We start from the raw sequence: 18,961 nt of genomic DNA, 5'->3' as shown, positions 1-18,961 counted from the left end.
GCGGCCTTGTTCGGAACCCAGTGCAGGTTGAATCCGGAAAGGTTGTACTTGCGGTACACGTCGTAGGCACCCTGCGCCAGCAGGTGTCGAACGCTGTCGTTCTGGCTGACCACGTGAAAATCGGCACTGTCCTCGGGGTAGCCACCGAGCGTGAGGATCACGTCTGCGTTGACGCCCTGGACCCGCGCGACATCTTTGATGACGGCGAGTCCGTATTGCTTGTCAAATTCTTCCGCCCGGCTGGTCAGATTTCCGTCGGGCAGGCTCCAAGACCAATAGACGATTCCCGGGCACAAGGCCAACGGTAGATGCTGCGCTAGGAAGAAGTACCCACTAGGCCGCCTGAAGCGAGTCACGTTGAAGAGGCAGTATACGGGTTGCGGACCGTTGAGGGGAGCGTTGGGACTAGCCGACAGAGTCTCCCTGGGCACATCCGACAGGTTCTTGGCACCGGGCACTTTAGCTTTCGTCCGCCGGCACTGGTCAGGAGTCGCTGTCGTACCGGCAGTGACGATTCCCTTTTCCTTTTCCGTAGTGGCCGTTGTCTTGGTCGGTTGATCGACAGTTGGTAAAATGGGGTTCAACACATGGCCTGGTGGTGCCTCCGCGGCGGCGAACAGGCTCGCCTTGATGTAAGGAAGCAGTAAGATCACCAAGGGAACGGCTAGAATTGCGACTCCCACGATGCAGAAAGCCCACACCGTGATGAGACAGCCTCCGGAGCGTCGCCGGTGATTTGTCGTGTCGTAGTCCGACGAGAAGGTTGACGGGTCGGGTGCGTGCGTGCCGTACCTGGACTCGTCGCCTTGTTGGTAGTCGTAGAGGTCGTAACCTCCTCCCTCTCTCGGGGCGCCGGCTGGCGGCGGTTCCTGTGGCGATTCCGGCACGCGCCGTCGCGAAGGCGTCGCCGACAGTCTTTGGCTCTGACGCCGTGGAGGCTCGCCTCCGGGGCTTTCGTCATCGTAGTGCATCCGGGACTGTCTGGAGAGCCCGCCTTCACTTCATCGCCCTCTCCGAGCGGTCAGTCACGGTGGCGAACGACAGCGCAGCAGGATTGAGTCGTCCTCGCAGTGCTGTACCCCTTGGTGCTGGAGCGCGACTACGACCAGTGACAGCAAAGCGTACGCTGGCGGAGCGAAGCTGCAGCTCGCGTCTCGAGACAGCGCGGTCTACGAGGGTTTTTCGTCTTCTTTGTTGGCCGTCTCGAATCGCACAGAAAAAGACGGCAGGAAATGGGATCCCGGGTGCGGCTCTCTACAGCAGCAGTTAGACGATTTAACGTTCATGTTATGGAGAAATAATGTGCTTTGAGGGGACGTCGGTAATATAGATTGTATATGTTGTGGCCTTAGTTTCTGTGACGGACGCTAGGTGCAAAAACAGGGTGTCTAGCGAACTGGAGAACCTGGAAACGTCAGGGAATATATAAACACATAGAAAATTAGTGGAATTGTTAGGGAACCTATTGTTTCACAGGGGGAAGCCGTGAAATATGATCATGTTAATTAAAGTTTGAAACTCCCACAGTGTGGCTGCCCCTTAAAACCTTTGTCCAACAAAAAAGCGGAACTCATGTGTTGATCGACTCGTGGTAGTGTATTATACAAGCAATTGTTGAAATTATATAAATGGTGTTTTCACCCGAAACCAAGGTATTCGATGAATATTCATAACCGGTTAGAGGTGTGCAAACAGCTGATGCTGCTAATTTCTGCACAGTAGTGAATTCCCGCTTCCGCCCACAGAACCGAAATTGAGTTGCCGGAGAGAGCAACTGTGACATCCTTAGCAGATGCACATGATTAACGTCACTGTTTAAGCCTCCCCGTCGGGTGACCATAAAACGAGCATCCTTGTGAAGGAGCTGTCTCGCTTGCTTCATGCTCGCCCTACTCAACTTGGCTGCTCATGCTCGCCTGCACATTTTTTTCTAATTTCAGTTTTGTTAATGCAGCCACAACTAGGGCCTTAACTTACAAACTGAACGAAAAGATAGGATATTGTCACGTTTACAATAGTTGTACAAGACCTTCTGCAATTCATATATGTCAACTTTCCCCCGAGTTCGCTATCTGTCACTGCTAAAAGGACATTTCGTTACTGATTGAAATAAGCACGTCAACATGCTTCCCGAATTCCGAGAACGCCTCCTGTCACCCACAGCAAAGGCAGTCAGTTCGACCTTTTCCTTCTTTTTCTTTCGTTTTCTTCTCTCAGCTTGTCTGAGTCAAGTCAAGGACTGATATGTGTTTGCTTAGGGACGTTAAACCTCATGAATCAGTCAAATTTAAGAGCCTACGAATAATGAAACCTTTGTAATAGCGAAAGGAATATTTTCCTATTCGATTCCGCCTTCTAATGAAATAATGGCTCTACGAAAATACGAATATTTTTTCAATACTTTTTAAATAATTTACGTTGTCAAGTGGGCTCGATCCAAGATAAAATTACGCCAATAATATGATATTTTTCATCCTATCCACAATGAGAATCCTACGCCTACTCAACCGTACTTTTACGGCAAAGAACGACCACTCACTATAGGATGTTGCTTAGACAAGAAACGCGGCAGTGGAGATTGTTTCGTACTATATATATATATATATATATATATATACTTTTTTTTACTCTGCCATTACCGCAGATAATGTACTCAGATATTCATCGGTCACACAAGGCTACATTTACAAACTGACAATGGATGAGCGCGTATGTTCACAGCAGCCCTGAGTTTGCGAACGATCTGCTTAGTTGCTCGTAATGCTTCCATTGTGCTTTTAATGAAGCTCGCTTTGTGATGTGAAGCGTAGGGACAGAAACTTTCTGTTGTTCTGAATAGCAGGCTTTTAAAGTTGTTTGATATTAATGGTAAGAGAGTTTCACATGATTCGCAAGCTATACGAAATATATTTGATTCGCTTTTTGGTAATATTTTTTTCGTTTTGAATTCGGTCTCAGAAACTGCTATCCGCACACTCCTAGTCAAATTATTCAGCATTAATTATGACCTGGTTGCACTGAGCCATTTCTTTCAGAAGGCTCCCTCTAGGAGTCTGAACATTATGCTATGAACCCGGCTACAGTCAGGTTTCTTCACTATAGTGCCGAACGACAGTGCTGGGAGCAATGTACGCAGCTAAGAAAAGCCTCTACGTTATCGATATTGTTCGAGTGGTGGAGTCACGCTTTGCTCGGTTGGTTGACTGCTAGGTGAACGTGCGTGCTCCTTTTTCTGCGGACCTGGTCAATCAATACGTCACCCAGACAAGCAGTGTTGTCTATTTGAGAGAATCGGTGTGGGCTGCGCAGGTGCGAGAGAAACTGTGCAATCAGAAATTATCAACATTTGCAGTGACCATACTGTCAATTAATTATTATATAATTAATAATAGGCAATATTACTTTTTGGCCAACTATACGCATGTTCATGGGCGCACCATTGGAGTTGCCATGGCTTTCTCTGTGTGCGGATGCAAAGCTGAATTCAGTGTCTGTTACAAACCCGACATCTACGCCCGAACGACAGCTGCGGTTGCTGGCAATTTCCCTGTGACGTGAGGATTGCATAGAAGAAGCACCGCGGCAGCGCGATATTTATCGACAACGAACAAAAACAGCTGGTAATCGAAAGTTCGGCAGCGGCATCGTTTTACCCGAGACGCTCTTACATATTCGCGCATACATTTGTGGATACGCCGCTAGGAACTTCAACATATCTCGTAAAAAAAAAAGCGGGTGATTTTATTTCTGAACGAAACTACGCTGCCGCAGAAGCTGAAGTCGATGAGTACTAAAACCAGTGAAACTGGCCATAAAAAGATGAGATAGCAGCACGCAGTGTCGGCAAAGAGTGAAGTCTGCGCGATCGGAACGTTCCTGGCTCGTTTCGAATTCCCCGACTGACGCTTCTTCCGGCGATGCAACCTAACTCGGTACGTTGAGGTCTTTGCCGTATGTGCACCGCTTTTCTCACAAGGCAATATTACTTTTACCAATGGCCGGGTTGTAATGAAGCAGCGCCAACTCTCGCGTGATGCCACTAGTCCTTGCAGCCGACACAGCGTTTCGACGCAGCCGTGGCGGTTTGTCCCTTCACCACCATGGGCGTAGAGGAAGATTTATGCGAGCGCCAGAACGCGCTCGTGCGTTTTGTAGGCTTCAACGAGCATCTATATTTCCTGCACACATTGTAAGTGTACTGGTGTGTGCTGGCTGAAGCCGCACAAATTCAAAACCGCTGATACGACGAGCCATTTGCAGTTTACAACAGCCACGGGTCCACTCTAGTGGCTGGCCTTTTGTCACTCGATATCGAGAGGTGGTCTCGAGAATGCTGCCGATATGAAACGCCCCCCAACTTTGCGGATGTGATGAGAGGAAGCGAAGCGAAGTTCTACAGCATCATTTACTGCTTGCGAACGGAAATGGCCATACGTTTCGTGGGGTAGTCGGGGTGCCGCCGTATCGGACTGTGACGTTGTTGCGGTTTCCGTTTCGTTCTAAAATACGTTTATGCGCTATAAGTGTAAAGTAGAAAGCGCGGGGAGCTGATTCCGCCATTCCCGTCCCTTGCTTTCTCACCCCACACTCACCAATATTTTTCATCAATGTTGAGCTACACTGTTCTGCACTCCACCTTAGCTTCAACATGATGTTGAGCGAAGATTCAGCCATACTGTGTAGGGTAACAAAGAGAGAGAAACAACTTTTATTTAGGTAGCCGGTAGATTGATGGGGGAGGGAGGGCAACCCCGCCTAGATGGCGGCCAGAAGCCTGGGCTCTAGCGACATCCTCGGTCTGGTGGACGGCCAAAAGTTGGTCTTCGGGGGCCGAGCTGAGCAGCACGGTCTCCCAACTGCTTCCGAAGCTTTATTTTTTGGCCCTATCGGGGCACCCGAGCGCAGGCCCAGATAATGTGATTTAGGTCCGCCCTTTCTTTATAAAATTTACATTTGGCCGGATATTGTTGTGGATGATAATGATTATAGGTCACCAGATTTGGGCAGGTATTGGTTTGAAGCAGGCGCCATTACACCTGCTGCTTATTAACTGATGGGTGTGCCGGAGGAAAACGCACCCTCTCTCCTCTGCAATGTTTAGTTATCTCCCTGTAGCCAACCATTCCGTCCCCTGTCAGCCCGCGCCACGGCATCCCGGTGGCTCGGCTTGTGAGTCCTCGAGCCACGGTGTCGGCCGCCTCGTTGCCGGGGCGGGCGGAGTGCGCAGGCGCCCAGAAGATATGGACAACCCGCTAACCGCTGAAGTTTGCCAAGATTCGTTGTGATTACGGCGTAATACACCCCTTTGCGTGATTTAGAATTGCGGTTTTAGAATCGCTGACTATTAAAAAAAAACGTGTGAGAAAACTTTGCTTACAATAAATCTTAATCAGCGCTTTCCGCTCGCCACAAGGTCGAGTTCGCCTGGACCAGAAAGAAAAAAAAAAGAAATGTGGCCTGCGTTACGCGCTCCTTCTCTCCAAAAGTATCAGGAACTTTTGTTTCTTTGTTAACGGCTGAAGTAGCATAACATCACAGCGGCGAATATTTCCCGCGTCTAACGAATTGCCAGAACTGTGATAGCCGGTTCCTCCAGTAGAGTGTCTGTCACAGCGGAGATGTTGAACAAGCCCGACTTACATTACTGCCAGCTGCACGTGGGTGATGCTGAAGTCGTTCCGCGAGCGGCACGCTGACACTGCGACTGATGTATTGGACCCGTTGAGCACTGAAAAGAGAAAACAAAGGTGAGAGACAGACAGAGAGAGAGAGGAAGCGAGATGTTCTTTAAGGAAAAGTGGAGAAGTTTGCCTGGGTGCATTCACTAAATATTTAAAATATGCAGTTGCGTTGTCTGCATTCTACTCTATTCACTTGCATATGGGTTAAATATTTTTCAATAAATTCCAACTTAGGAATTATGACAAGAAAGGTTTGATTGCAGAGAGATGGCGAGAGAGATTTAATGGATCCTGGACAAGTTTGGCCGGCGGCATGTTTAGCATACTACTCCAGAAGGATAGGGAGAAAAATGAAACGGTGTGAACAGTTCACCCTGCTTTAATGAAAGCCGCGGCATGCAAATAGATAACGTCAGCTAAAGTTAGATCAAATGTGTGCGCTACAATAAATTTTACACTTTATTTTAAGCACGGAGAAAGTGTCGCGTACGTGTTAATTAATGCAACGCGAGCAGTAAAGCCAGAAAAATGAAGAAAAAAAAGAAGAATGGTGAAAGCACATAATAAAACTGTCGTTCACTGGTAAGAGTGACCACAACTTGCCTTTCGCAATGAGCGCTTCCACTTCTCCCCCAGAGCAGTGTGAAGGGACGCACACGCCTTGCCATATCCTCTTGAAGGCATTCTGCAAGTGGTATTGAAAGAAAATGCTCACACTGGCAACTTTCGCTATATATTTGCTGTACCACAACGAGCGGTCGCGACCGAGAGCCTATAGCACCTAACTGAGTACTGACACGCATTCTCAAAGTTGCGAAAACTTTACTGTTTTCGGCACGGAAAAGAATGCCACTTCTTAAGCGTGAAGTTTGGAAAAACACTCGTGAGATGCTATTGTGAGCAACACTGTTTGGGAACTTCGTCCTTTTTTCGGTATGACGTCCGTGTCTGACTTCTTTCGCGACAACTTGGGTCACTGGGCATGTGCTACCTGGTGTGTGTCCGAATAGACAACAAGCGAATAAACCTTTTGAACCATAGGGTATATGCGCCACTCGGTATGTTGCACGAGATATGTGGCCATACATGACCAGCTCTTCAACATGACTATGTGCGACTGGGCAGGTGACCGCACCGACAAGCCGAACAAAAGGCTAAAAGTGAGGAAGTCAGCCACCGACAGTTTAAGAAGTCGGCTAAAGATAATTGCAGATGCCGGCATCAAAAGCGGCAGAGTGTAGAGAACGAAGTGAAGCGAATACAATGGGACCTGAGCGTTTATTGAGCTAGCAGCGTTGAACAACAAAAAATTGCAGAAGTCGTTTACGCCCAAGTGAAAAAAATTTCGCCATGCGGCGTGTCGCTCCACTGCTTCGATGCTAATAGCAATACCGTCGACCTTCATCGTGAGGTGGGCTCTGCAGGAATTGTGTTAAATTTGGTAATAAATTTGGTCTTGAAAATACGGATATGCCATTATCGACATTATCGGGACGTCTGGCACAGAGCGAGATTTAGTTACGTGGTATAGCAGTAAGGCTAGTTATGATGAAGCTGCTCATAAAAATATTAATGCGAGGTACAGTGGTGCCGTTTCTTCTAGCTGTTCTCACGCGTGGCCGCCGCAGCGATCGCGGGAACGGAGCAAACAAGAGTATCATGATGTCATGACGGAACCACCTTCCATGCACACAGGTACAAACTGGCCCGTAAGAACATGCATTACAAATTATTTTGCTAGTATGGTTTTTCAATGTATCAAGGGGCCCCTACCGTTATTTGGCGCAAAACAATGTTCAGTAACGATTTAGCGGTAACTGCTGGAGAAATGCATTGGCGCTACGTCGCACCGCTTTGAAGTCCCGGATCCATGTTTTATACTGTGTTCACCACATTGCAAAGTTTTGTTCAGCAGCTCTCTAGACACACGTCCTGCCTCTTCGACGAGCGAAGTGCAACTGATGGGGGCCCGTAGCACACCACCATCAGTAGCACTACATACATACATACATACATACATACATACATACATACATACATACATACATACATACATACATACATACATACATACATACATACATACATACATACATACATACATACATACATACATACATACATACATACATACATACCATAAGCTCTCACATCCTCTCACTGCCTTTACCACATGACCAGCTTTCCCCACCTCACACACATGCACCTTTTCCCACTTTTACGTTCCTATTGGCAAGGCATCAAAAAGAAAAAGAAAGGCAAGTACGAAATGTCACGTCGCTACTCTTTATGCGACGCAGACACGGAAAGACAGACAGATATGGACGATGCGCCACTTTCTACTTAAATCCTATTACTAAATGTGAGATATCTGCATACATGTGCTCGACAGTTAATGCAAATAGGGAAGCCAAGCATATCCAGTGACATTCATCGCCGTAAAATAAAATAAGACAAAGCTACACCGAACAGTACGGCCTACCTTATGGCATGATTCGCACGTACCATTCTGGTGAATAAATTGTTTTGTCCCGTAATCTACAGAACTTCGTTCTTGCGATTACACGTTTGCGCAAGACAGTGTTTTCTTGTGCAAAATTATCAAGTGCTTTTAAACTGGGAAGGCTTAGGAGTAACGATCAACGGCGAATATCTCAGCAACCTTTGATTTGCAGATAACATTGTTCTGTTCAGCAAAACTGGGGACGAGTTACAACAAATGGTTGAGGACCTTAAGAGAGAAAGTATGAGTGAGGTTGAAGATTGAAATCTAGAAGACAAAGATAATGATCAATAGCCGGAAAAGAAACAAGAGTTCAGGATCGCCAGTTAGCGTCTAGAGTCTGTGAAGCAGTAAGTTTACATTGGGGACTCATAGGGGACTCTGATCGTGCGAAGGGAATTTACAGAAGAATAAAAATGGGTTGGAGTGCATTCGGCAGACATTGTCAAACACTGACTGGAAGCTTACCATTATCATTAAAAAAGGGTGTAAAATCAATGCATTCTACCGGTGCTGACATATGGGGCAGAAACTGCGAGACTGACAAAGAAGCTCGAAAACAAGTTCAGGACCACGCAAAGAGCGTTGGAACGAATAACGTTAGGCGTAGCGTTAATAGTCAGGAAGAGAGGGGTGTGCATCAGAGAGCAAACAGGGATAGCCGATATTCTCATTGACATTAGGAGAAAGAGATGGAGCTGGGCATACATGGCAGGTCATGTACTGCATAGGTTAGATAAACGGTGGACCATCCGGGTTACACAATGTGTCTAAAAGAAAGGAAGCGCAGTCGACGACGGCAGCAGACTACATGGAGTAATGAAATCAAGAAATTCGCAGGCGCTGCCTAGAATCTATTGGCGCAGGTCAAGGGTAATTGGAGATCGCAGGGAGAGGCCTTCGTCCTGCAGTGGACATAAAATGGGCAAAATAGACTGCTACTGCTGCTGCTGCTGCTGATGATGATGATTAAACTGAGATTGATGGTAGCGTCGGCAGACGGAAAGCGCCCAGATATATATATATATATATATATATATATATATATATATATATATATATATATATGTATATATATATATATATATATATATATATATATATATATATATATATATATATATATATATACGAGTATTTATAGTCGAGTATTATATATGGCAAACGATATATGACGGAAAACAATAGGAAATAAACAACATGGTGGCTTACTTCTTCTGCCTTTCGCTATGTTCGAGTATGTAAACATTATTTAATTGCCGACAATGCCACAACTGGTCGGCCTAGACTTTTGCATGCTTTAAGTATATTATAGCGTCATATTACAACTTGGTCTCGTAAACGGCAGAGGAAACGAAGGTCTGTGCATAAAAAAATGCATGCATGGCGTAACGAGCAAGCAAGCAAGATACTGTTTGTGCATGTGTGTGTGTGTGTGCGTGCACGGCTAGTTTGTTCACAGATGAAGAAGTAGTAGACATTAATAAAACGTAAATGAGGCCGGCAATGAGAACAAGGAAATAAATCATAAAACGAAACTATACAAGTAAATGGGGGAACGCATGGCATTCATAAAGGTAACGATGGGGAATATTGAGGCGTTATTCCTCGAAAAAGGCCATTGTAATTATTCTGGTGCGTTTCCGTGGACATTATGTTGCGATTAATAGAAAGGCAGTTGAGCTGCAGTTTGTTGGAATATTCCATTTTATTTTTTTCTTGCTCAGGTACCATCGGGGGAAGCGAGCGAGGTAGAAAAGGAGCTTCTCGAGTAGGCGGCCAACTCAGAGATGGGTGCGAAAGAAACAAATACATCCACACACATTTTTCGCACACGTGTGGCGTACACAAACAGAGCACGAATAACCAAGGCAGCAGACCGATTTCACTACGTTCAGAATGCATGCGCAGTAGCCCTGCCATGACGACACTAGCCCTCGTCGCTTTCCCGCTGCTCTTGTGTTCAAGGCAACATTGAGGGGAATGCCGGGGCTATGCTACTGGTGATTTTCGCAGTGAATGTTATGCGGAAGTTGGACCCATGGGTTTCCTCAGGCCCAATTTTATTGTGGCATCATTTTATCCTGACCTTCCTGCGTTCGGCGGGTTCGGTGGGTTTGTGATGGCACAAGCACAACATGCTACTTAATTTACAGTTGTTCATTTCGCTAAGGACTGCTACTACTGACATGTTTTGCGGCAGAAGTTGCGTAGTGAAAGCTGTTTTCTCACAGAATCGACATCTCAGTCGGTGTAGCCCCAGCGAAGGCCAGGCGTATGCCTTCGTTTCGTGTAGAGCGAAGGTTCCATTCACTCTTGAGCCATGTACGCCGTCGAGGCTCGAGTCCTTGCGTAAGCGCAAAACGCAGCCAGCTTACGCTACTTGATCCACCAAGGCGAGATGTCGCTGAAGACACAAATCCCTCGCTGTATCGGATATGTCCTGCGTAACGTTTTCCGAATGAGCGACGCTCGATCACTGAATTTCAATTAGGATGATGCTAATATATGCAACATTGACTTTCATTCAATGAAGACACGCTCGAGCGCGTCTATCGAGGCCGCGCGACGTCCGAAGCGGAACCGCTTGTGTGAACCTCAGGGCCACTTACTATTGGAACGTCAGAAGCTAACATGAATATGTGTGCGTTTTTTTATTTTTCAGCGGAAGCACTTCTGGCGTCTAGAGCGACTAGCTGCAATTGTTGTCGCCAGGGCATGTCAATGGGGGCGAAGTGCAAGAATGTTCATATGTGTTAGGGTCCTATAACGTAAAACTATTCGAATTTGTCTCTATTCCATTTCCGCCATTGGCCTTCCACAATTGGCGTAACATTTTCGACAGACGCCCACTTCGCCTTCCCGTCACACAACGTCACAAAAATCGCCGGAATCGCGAAATCTGATATAACGTGTACACACTGATCTTTTTAATTAGCCCCTGACCCCTCCTCCGCACAAAAAAAAACATAAGATCTTTCCAATTTTACGCCTCCTTCGCTATTGTCCCGCCACTATTTAAGTAAAAATTCTTTGAGCTGTGCCCACATCCCATGTCTGTCACGCGACGTCACAAAACCGCGAAATTGCACCAGGACAATGCGACATGTACAGACTAATCAAGCATTAATATGTCGAACAAAACTAAATTCTTTTCAGAATAACCACAGATTGGATTGGACAAACATTAATAAAGGTCCTGCATGACGCACGTCAGCTCGCAGTGGACGTCTCCCACGCAGGGACCGACAGGGAGTACCTGGCAGCCGCTGCGCGGGCCTGCTGGACGGCCATTGCTGGTCTTGTAGGTGCGGGCTTCGTAGGGTCTTCTGTTACTTGTCCGAGATAGAGTCGGGCGGCTGAGCGTTTCTGCAGTCCTAGCGCACGTGCACGAGCATCGCCGTGACCCCGCACGAGGGCGCGCATCGTCGGTGTAGACGTCCGGGTAGATGATGGGTAACGTGGCGGGGTTGGGATAGGTTTGTGTTTGTAAAAAGCTTAGCGTTAGCGCCTGCGGCCTGTTTAGTTCGGGGCGCGAGTGCGGAAAGAGACGTCGTCCCAAGTAAATGTGTTTAGTGATCTTGTTCTGCGTTACTCGGGCGTCCCTGTTCTCCTCCAACTCATGGAGACGCGGCTTCCCGGGGGCGACGGCACGGTCGATAAGCGCGCGCGCAGCGTCGTGGGCTGTCTCGTTGAGGTTCGGCGGGGCACCCGGGATCCGATCCAGGTGGGCGGGAAACCAGATGACGGTGTGGTGCTTGAGGGTGCTCAGATCTGCGCCGCGGAGGACGCGTAACGCCTGGTCGGAGACGACTCCTCTCTCGAACGCTTTGATGGCTGGTTTAGAGTCGCTTGTCTTTCGCTTGCCGTCGAGCATTGCCAGTGCTATGGCCGATGACTTCGCCACGTCGGGGTCGCGTGTGAGTACCGTGGCGGTGTTTAGGGTCCGCTGCCAGGACGAGAACGCTACCGCGGCGAAGGCTCGGTTGCATCGATAAGCGGTGGCGTCCACGTAAGCGACGTAGTCCGTTTTCTTGTCTATACGTTTGAGGAATGCGGTCGCCCGGGCTAGGCGCCTGCCTCGATGGTGTTTCGGATGTACGTTTCACGGAATGGGTGCGATCGTGATCAGCTCGCGGAGCTCGCGAGGAACCAGCGTAAACTCCAGTGGATCCTGGGTGTTCGGTGGGAAGTAGCCGAGCTCGCGCAAGATGTGGCGGCCCGTCTTGGTCACCGTCAGTCGTATCATCTGCGCTCTCTCCTGAGCCTCAGCGATCTGTTGGAGTGTATTGTGCACCCCGAGCTTGGAGGAGTGGATACGTCGGCGTGGTGATCGGGAGCCCGAGGGCCCGCTTAACTATATTTTGTATGAGTGTATTGAGCTTGTCACGCTCCGATTGTTTCCACTTGTGCATTGCTGCGACGTAGGTAAAGTGACATAGAACGAACGCGTGCACGAGACGTGGCAGATTGTCTTCTTTGAGGCCGTGGTGACGGGTTGGCCACTCTGCGTTCGAGTCGTATCGCTTTGTCCGTCTTTGTCGTCAGCTTGTGGGCCATTTGGATGTTTGATCTGCCCGTCTCGATTATCATTCCCAGTACTCGTATCGAGTCGACCCTGGGGATGGGGCAACCGTCTCTGGTGCGGACGGTGATGTTTCACCGGGTCGGGGGTTTCCACCCCTTAGACCTTCTGCCTTGTCGGTTTGGACAGTACAGCAACAGCTCCGATTTGGCGGAGGAGAATTTGAGGCCCGCGTGGTCGAGGTAGGACTCGGCGGTTTCGACTGCCTCCTGCAGAGCGGATTCGATAAAGCCGTCTGACCTCACGGAGCACCAGATGGTGATGTCGTCCTCGTATACCGTGTAGTTGAGGCCTGGTATCTTCGACAGCTGTTCGGAGAGCCCGATCATCATCAGGTTCAACAGCGTCGGTGACAGGAAAGACCCCTGGGGGTTGCCACGCTGTTCGAGCTCGACTTCTTCCGATGTGAGCTCTCCTATACTGAGCACGGCCTTGCGACGGGTTAGGAAGGAGCGGACGAACTTGTAGAACAGGCGCCCGAGCCCTAGGTCCGCGATCGCCTTAAGTATTGCCGATTGCTCGATGTTATCAAACGCCTTCTCCATGTCGAGGCCGAATATGCCGCGCGTGCGCCAAGTGGCCCTGGCGTCTATGATTTGGCGTTTCAGGAGAAGCATCATATCCTGCGTCGTGGGCCCAGGTCGGAAGTCGATCATGCGGTGTGTGAAACAGTCTTGGTCTTCGAGATACCAGCCGATTCTCTTGAGTACGACATGCTCGGCCACCTTACCCACGCACGACGTGAGCGAGATGGGGCAAAGGTTAGCGACGCCAGGCGCCATGCCCAGTTTTGGAATGAGGATCGTCTGGGTGAGTTTACAGGCGTCAGGTAACTCGCCCGCCCCCTCAGGTCGTTGATGGCGCCCGTGAGGTACCAGACGGAGGGGTCATCTAAGTTTCGCAGGAGCCTGTTGCTTAAGCCATCGGGGCCTGGGATGGAACGGCCGTTGAGTTCGTGCAGGGCCCGGGGCACCTCTTCATCGGAAAATTCGGCGTCGAGGAGGGTGCTGTCGGTACCTGTGTAATCGGGATGTAGGTTCGGTGGGCCTGTGGGTATCGGTAGGTACTGATGCACAAGGGTCTTGATGACGTCATCCGGCGAAGCGGTGCCTTTGAACTGGTGAAGGACTTTGGTGAGCGAGTGGCGCTGGTTCTTGCGGGTGTTGGTGTAGTCTAGCAGGTGTTTGAGGAGCTTCGACGTCTACCCGTTGTGGACCTATCCGCCGACCGAGTTACGGAACTCATCCCACTGCTGTTTGGAAAGCGTGCTGCAGTGTTCCGTTATGTTCTTGTTCAGTTCTGCAATGCGTTTGCTGAGCGTGCGGTTGAAACGCTGGCCCTTCTATCGTGTCACTAGAGGCTGTTTGGCCTCGAGCAAGTGGGCGAGGCGGCTGTCCAGCTTCTCAGTTTGCATGTGCATGCTTACTGTTTTCGTGGCCTTACCGACGTCGGCCTTGAGCTGAGCCGTCCATGTCTCGAGGTTCAGGGCAGTGTCGGGAGGGAGTCGTGATGCGCGAGTCTTGCAAAAGAGGTCCCCGTCGACCCACGTGTGCGACTTGGGCTTCCTGACGATCATCGGTAAGTGCACGGCCAGTATGAGATGGTTGCTGCCAAGGTCATCCGCAAGATTGGACCAGCGGGCATCGGCTGCGTGCTTCACGAAGCAGAGATGCGGGGTTGTGTGTCTGTGCGTGGATGTACCGATGCGGTTAGGGGAGGCCTTGTCCATCACTAGGGCGAAATCCAGGTCGTTCGCATGCTGCCACAGCGCGGTACCCTTGGGTGTCATACACGTAACCCCAGGTGCGGTGCGCAGCGTTATATCACCAGCTATCACGAGTGGGTTTGAGCCTGCAAGACGGATGACTCTCTGTAACAGGCGTCAGAAACGTTAACTATTTTGTCCGGGGCTGCTGTACACGTTGAGAATGTACGCACTTTGTCGGGACGCGTCGCTTGGGAGAATCTCCGTCACGACGTTGTCCACGTCGGACGTGCCGACGTGGCCGACGGACATTTGGGCGCTATAACGTAAAGCTATCCCAAACTGTTTCTATTCTATTTCTGCAATCAGCGCTTCACGATTAGCCAAAAATTCTTCTGGCCACCCCCAGTTTGCCTGTCTGTCACGCGACGTCATGAGAAACGCGAGAACTCGCTATCTGTTATGAAGTTCTACACCTTTTATATTCTACACCTTTTGTTGCCATTAGCCCACCGCAGTCGGCCGGAAGTTTTCGGACTGCGCCCGCTTCTCCTGCCTGTCATGCGACGCGACAAAATTTCGGAAACTCACCACGTCGAAGTCATGTGTATGTAATAAGGAGGCATTAATATGTCGAGCAAAATTGATTCTTTTTTTTCGGAATAGCCGGAGTCTCCGCCGTTCCAAAAGGAATAACAATGTCAGCCTACTGATCACTCGTGGCCACATAACATTCTCGAGCCCTTCCGGCATGCTTACGACATCGCTCGACCAATTCATCTTCGCTGCGGATCCGTTTTAGCGGCGTTTTTAACCATCCATTGCACGCCGCCGCGATTTTCGTCCCTCCTCATCCGGTACGGTTTCGTCCCTCCCCATCCGGTAATCTACTTTCACTGTGCTATAGCTCAGCCCCTTAGAAATCATCTCCACTGCTGCTTGCTCCTCGCCTTTTCTCAGCCAATTAGATAAGAAAAATCTCTCAAGACAAGGAATGCTATTCGTTTTGAAAGCAAAGAAAAGTGACCTCCTATAACGAGGAGAGCGCTTGATTGGTCGTTTCAAACACTTCCTGTCACCGTCCGTTGCTTGCGTCGGCGGTCACGTAAATTTGACGCAAACAGATTAGAATAAAATCAGAACGGAATAGTTTTGCTTTACAGGGCCGTAGATTTAGGTTCACATTAGACAACCTCAAGCTGTCAAAATTTGTCTGGAGCCCCACCCCCTCCACTTCTCATTGAACCAGTGTTGCTTTGGTACGTCAAGCGCTATGAATCAATTTTACCATTGAAATTTTATTTACGTAGCCTAACTTGCAATTGAGAATAGTTCTTGTTTTTCAAAGGGAAGAATTCTCTGGGCCAATCGTGGGGACATTGTAATGGTAAAACGGCTGATCGCGGAGATGGTGTAATCAAATCTGGGTCAGTTACGGAAACAGTTCAGTTACGGAAACAGTGTGATAATAGACGGAGACGACTGCAGAGCTGATGCGATAAAAACTGGACAATCCCGGAGAATATCCCCTGTATTAAGAAATGCATCTTAACTTGAAGCCCATGCTTGACTTGATATAAATTACGCCTCTGTGAACGTGCCCAAGACGCTAACTGCGGTTCCTTTGATGCGTTCATGACAGACGTCACTTTAATGAAGTCGAGCCTGGGTTTCAAGTTAAGATGCATTTCTGAACACAGGTGTGTGTAAATAAAAGTCGTCACTTGGTGGGCCGATCTCCAGCCCAGTACATAATATAAAGTTTGAATGAGCTCTGTAACGCGCGGCGATCTTGTAGACCGTACAAACCTTATAATGTTATCGCATTACAGGCACTGAGGTGTAGTCTGCATGCCCCCAGCTTCCTCACCGCTTTCTCTATATATTTGGCGTCGGCGTTCGCCGAATAGACTCCGCGGCAGCGTTCAGTCGTCGCGTGGGGGTTGTGATTAATTGGTGACGCGTTTGTCAGAGATGTTAAGGTGTTTAACACGCATCGGCATGTTTTATTCTCTGTCCGGATACCGCTCTTCATAGTGTTTCTTTCTGCACTCACAAACGTCGCATTAGTCTACAGGTAATCACTGCATAAGCTTCACATACGATAACTGCATGCGAACTTGCGTATGGATTTAAGCGTCAAGTGTAAATAATCCCATAAGTCAGGAACAAAGTAGGTTGAGAAAAATCACGCGTCTCTGCACAGTACTTATAGTTTAAATGATTCAAGGAAGCTTTCCTTAAAGTATATTCCAACACTTGCGCTTGATCTGCCGCAATTATTTGGCAATTTTAATGCTTATTTTTTTTTCTCTTTAGACCATCGTGAGTTCTACGTTCACTTATGGACGCGATTCTTCGCCTATCAACATAAGTGGTGACCGCCAAAGCCGTGGACTGTCGTAACATCACCAGGATCCGGTGTATGTTTGTTGTGAGAGTGTGCTCCCGCCACAGCACATGAGTTGAGTGCCAGAGGAATAACTGAAATCCTTGCTTTTCTTCTGCGTCATGCTTGATTTCTTCGAGAAAAAGAAATACCCTACTCATATACTTTGTACGGGCAACGCTGACCTCTCGTCATTCCCGTGTTGTACCTTAGAAGTGCAGAGAAAATCCCGCGGCTGTAGATGCCTGCCTAGTACTGCACGTGCTTACTTTGCTTTGCAAAGCTGCCGTAACTAGCCAGCGTCAACGGGGAACCCCGGTATATGCGGCTCATCGGTGACACATGTGTGCCTTTTGCTACGTTTGCTTGCGTCGATTTATCCTTGAAAAGTTCTTTACCGTTTACGCGACGACGGCCGCAGCGAAACCTCACTGTTTTGGCGTTTCCGTGTCGGCAGCAGTGTTTCAAGGGCGCTTTGCGCCGAAATTGCGACACACTCAAACACGGGCGCTCGCACGCGCTCGCACGCGCGAATCAACGCGCACGTGCGCGCGCGCACGCACGTACGCTGCTCAAACGCAAACGGCCCCAAGACAGCGACGCCCTCTGCAAAGGCGACCTCACCGTATTCCGCGGCCGTGGCTGCAAGCTGGTGCGCTCTGCCTGCGGGGGCACGTGCGTGGATTCCGATATCTGTGCCTGGCATCTGTGTCTTGTTGCAGTCGAGGCCCGAGAAGCATCGAGACATGCCAGCTACAGAAAGACTGTATCACCGCCATCTTCAGTGATTTACAAATCGAACACGGCCTCAAAGCCTAGTTTCTTTCCAACCCACTCTCCCCCGAACCCGTTCCCATTTTCTTTCAAATCGAGAAGCACATTGCTCTTTTATCATGACCGATGCATAAATACTTCCCTCCGGATGAGTTTGTTCTCCCTTTCTCGACGTTGTGCCGGTTTCTCAGAAAGCCGAGAGTGTGCGAAAGAGATCGCGTTCAGCGCATTCGGGGGAGTTTCCCAACCCCTAAACACGACACAACCTGTTGCGAGCGACGGCAGGTTGCAAAACAAAAGCTGATCTCGACGGGCACGCGGCGCTCCGTATTTTCGCCTGTGACGCGGCTAACCGTGCGTAAAAGCTTCCTTTACGCTCTCAATCTGTGCGTCTCTCGTAACCTTGGATACAGCTTCAAGCGCTTCGCGCCTCTCTCACTCCGGCATTCACGGTCCCAGATCACATCGAGGAAGCGGAGAACTAACCTTACTGACTGCTAATACAGGGACGCAATTCGAAAGTACTCACGCTTTGGCGTAATACAGCCTCCTCGGCTCGTTGTGGGAAATATTCAAGTGCGCAGGTTGAATATTTCAATCTCAACAGACATCTTTATAAATTAAACAATATAGCAGCCCCTTAAATATACACCGCTATATTGTGTTAAGTCGCTTAAGGCGAAACATGCAATCGCCTTCTCGGTTTATCTTGCGGCATATTAGCTTCAAAACGGAGTTAAGAAGCTCAAATGTTCCTACAAGGAGAAGATACGTCGCTTTAATACTTTCTTTTTTTCGGGCGAATCTTCTGCTTCGAAGTAGGTGGACGAACTGTCTCTCTCTGGACCAATGACAGGAAGCAGCGAAATGAAGCGGATATACCGCCGTCGAATTCCTGCAGCACGTTGCTGCTGCAGGAATGCCCTCTGAGATGCAGCAGAGCTTGCGCAATCTCGGAGGCCGGGTCATATGAGCCTGATACCGCTTGTCAGCGAGCGAGCAGAGGTGAGAATGGCGTTCTCGGTGGAAAACAACGTCTCTGCCAAAGGGTGGTCACAATTATGAAAAGAAGGACCAGCTCCCTGGTTCACCTCAAACGCTTCACCACGAGCGGCACAAGGCCGGAAATCACGCGCCGTGGTGGCGTGTAGAGCGTGCTTTGTCGCTGCGTTGCCAAACCCCGAGGGGTGTGGGATAAAATCCCGGCCGCGGCGGCGGCATTTCGACACGGAGCGATATGCGGAAATGCCCCTCTACCGTGCATTGGTTGCGCGTTATATAACCCCAGCTGATCAAAATTAACCCGGAGCCCTTCACTATACGG

At 49.1% G+C, this 18,961-nt stretch overlaps 1 protein-coding gene across 1 annotated transcript in view; it reads right to left on the bottom strand.

Moving 5' to 3' along the window:
- The window catches only part of LOC142576286 (nose resistant to fluoxetine protein 6-like), a 93,516-nt gene that overhangs the window by 48,278 nt on the left and 26,277 nt on the right, over positions 1-18,961 (bottom strand). The window contains exons 3-4 of the mRNA XM_075686340.1: positions 6,285-6,366; positions 5,641-5,728 (exon numbers count right to left, since the gene is read on the bottom strand). Coding sequence (XP_075542455.1) covers positions 5,641-5,728; positions 6,285-6,366 — 170 coding nt within the window. The remainder of the gene's footprint in view (positions 1-5,640; positions 5,729-6,284; positions 6,367-18,961) is intronic.

This window comes from Dermacentor variabilis, chromosome 3, assembly GCF_050947875.1.
Source record: "Dermacentor variabilis isolate Ectoservices chromosome 3, ASM5094787v1, whole genome shotgun sequence".
Lineage (NCBI taxonomy): Eukaryota > Metazoa > Arthropoda > Arachnida > Ixodida > Ixodidae > Dermacentor > Dermacentor variabilis.
This window is presented reverse-complemented; position numbering and strand designations above follow the sequence as displayed.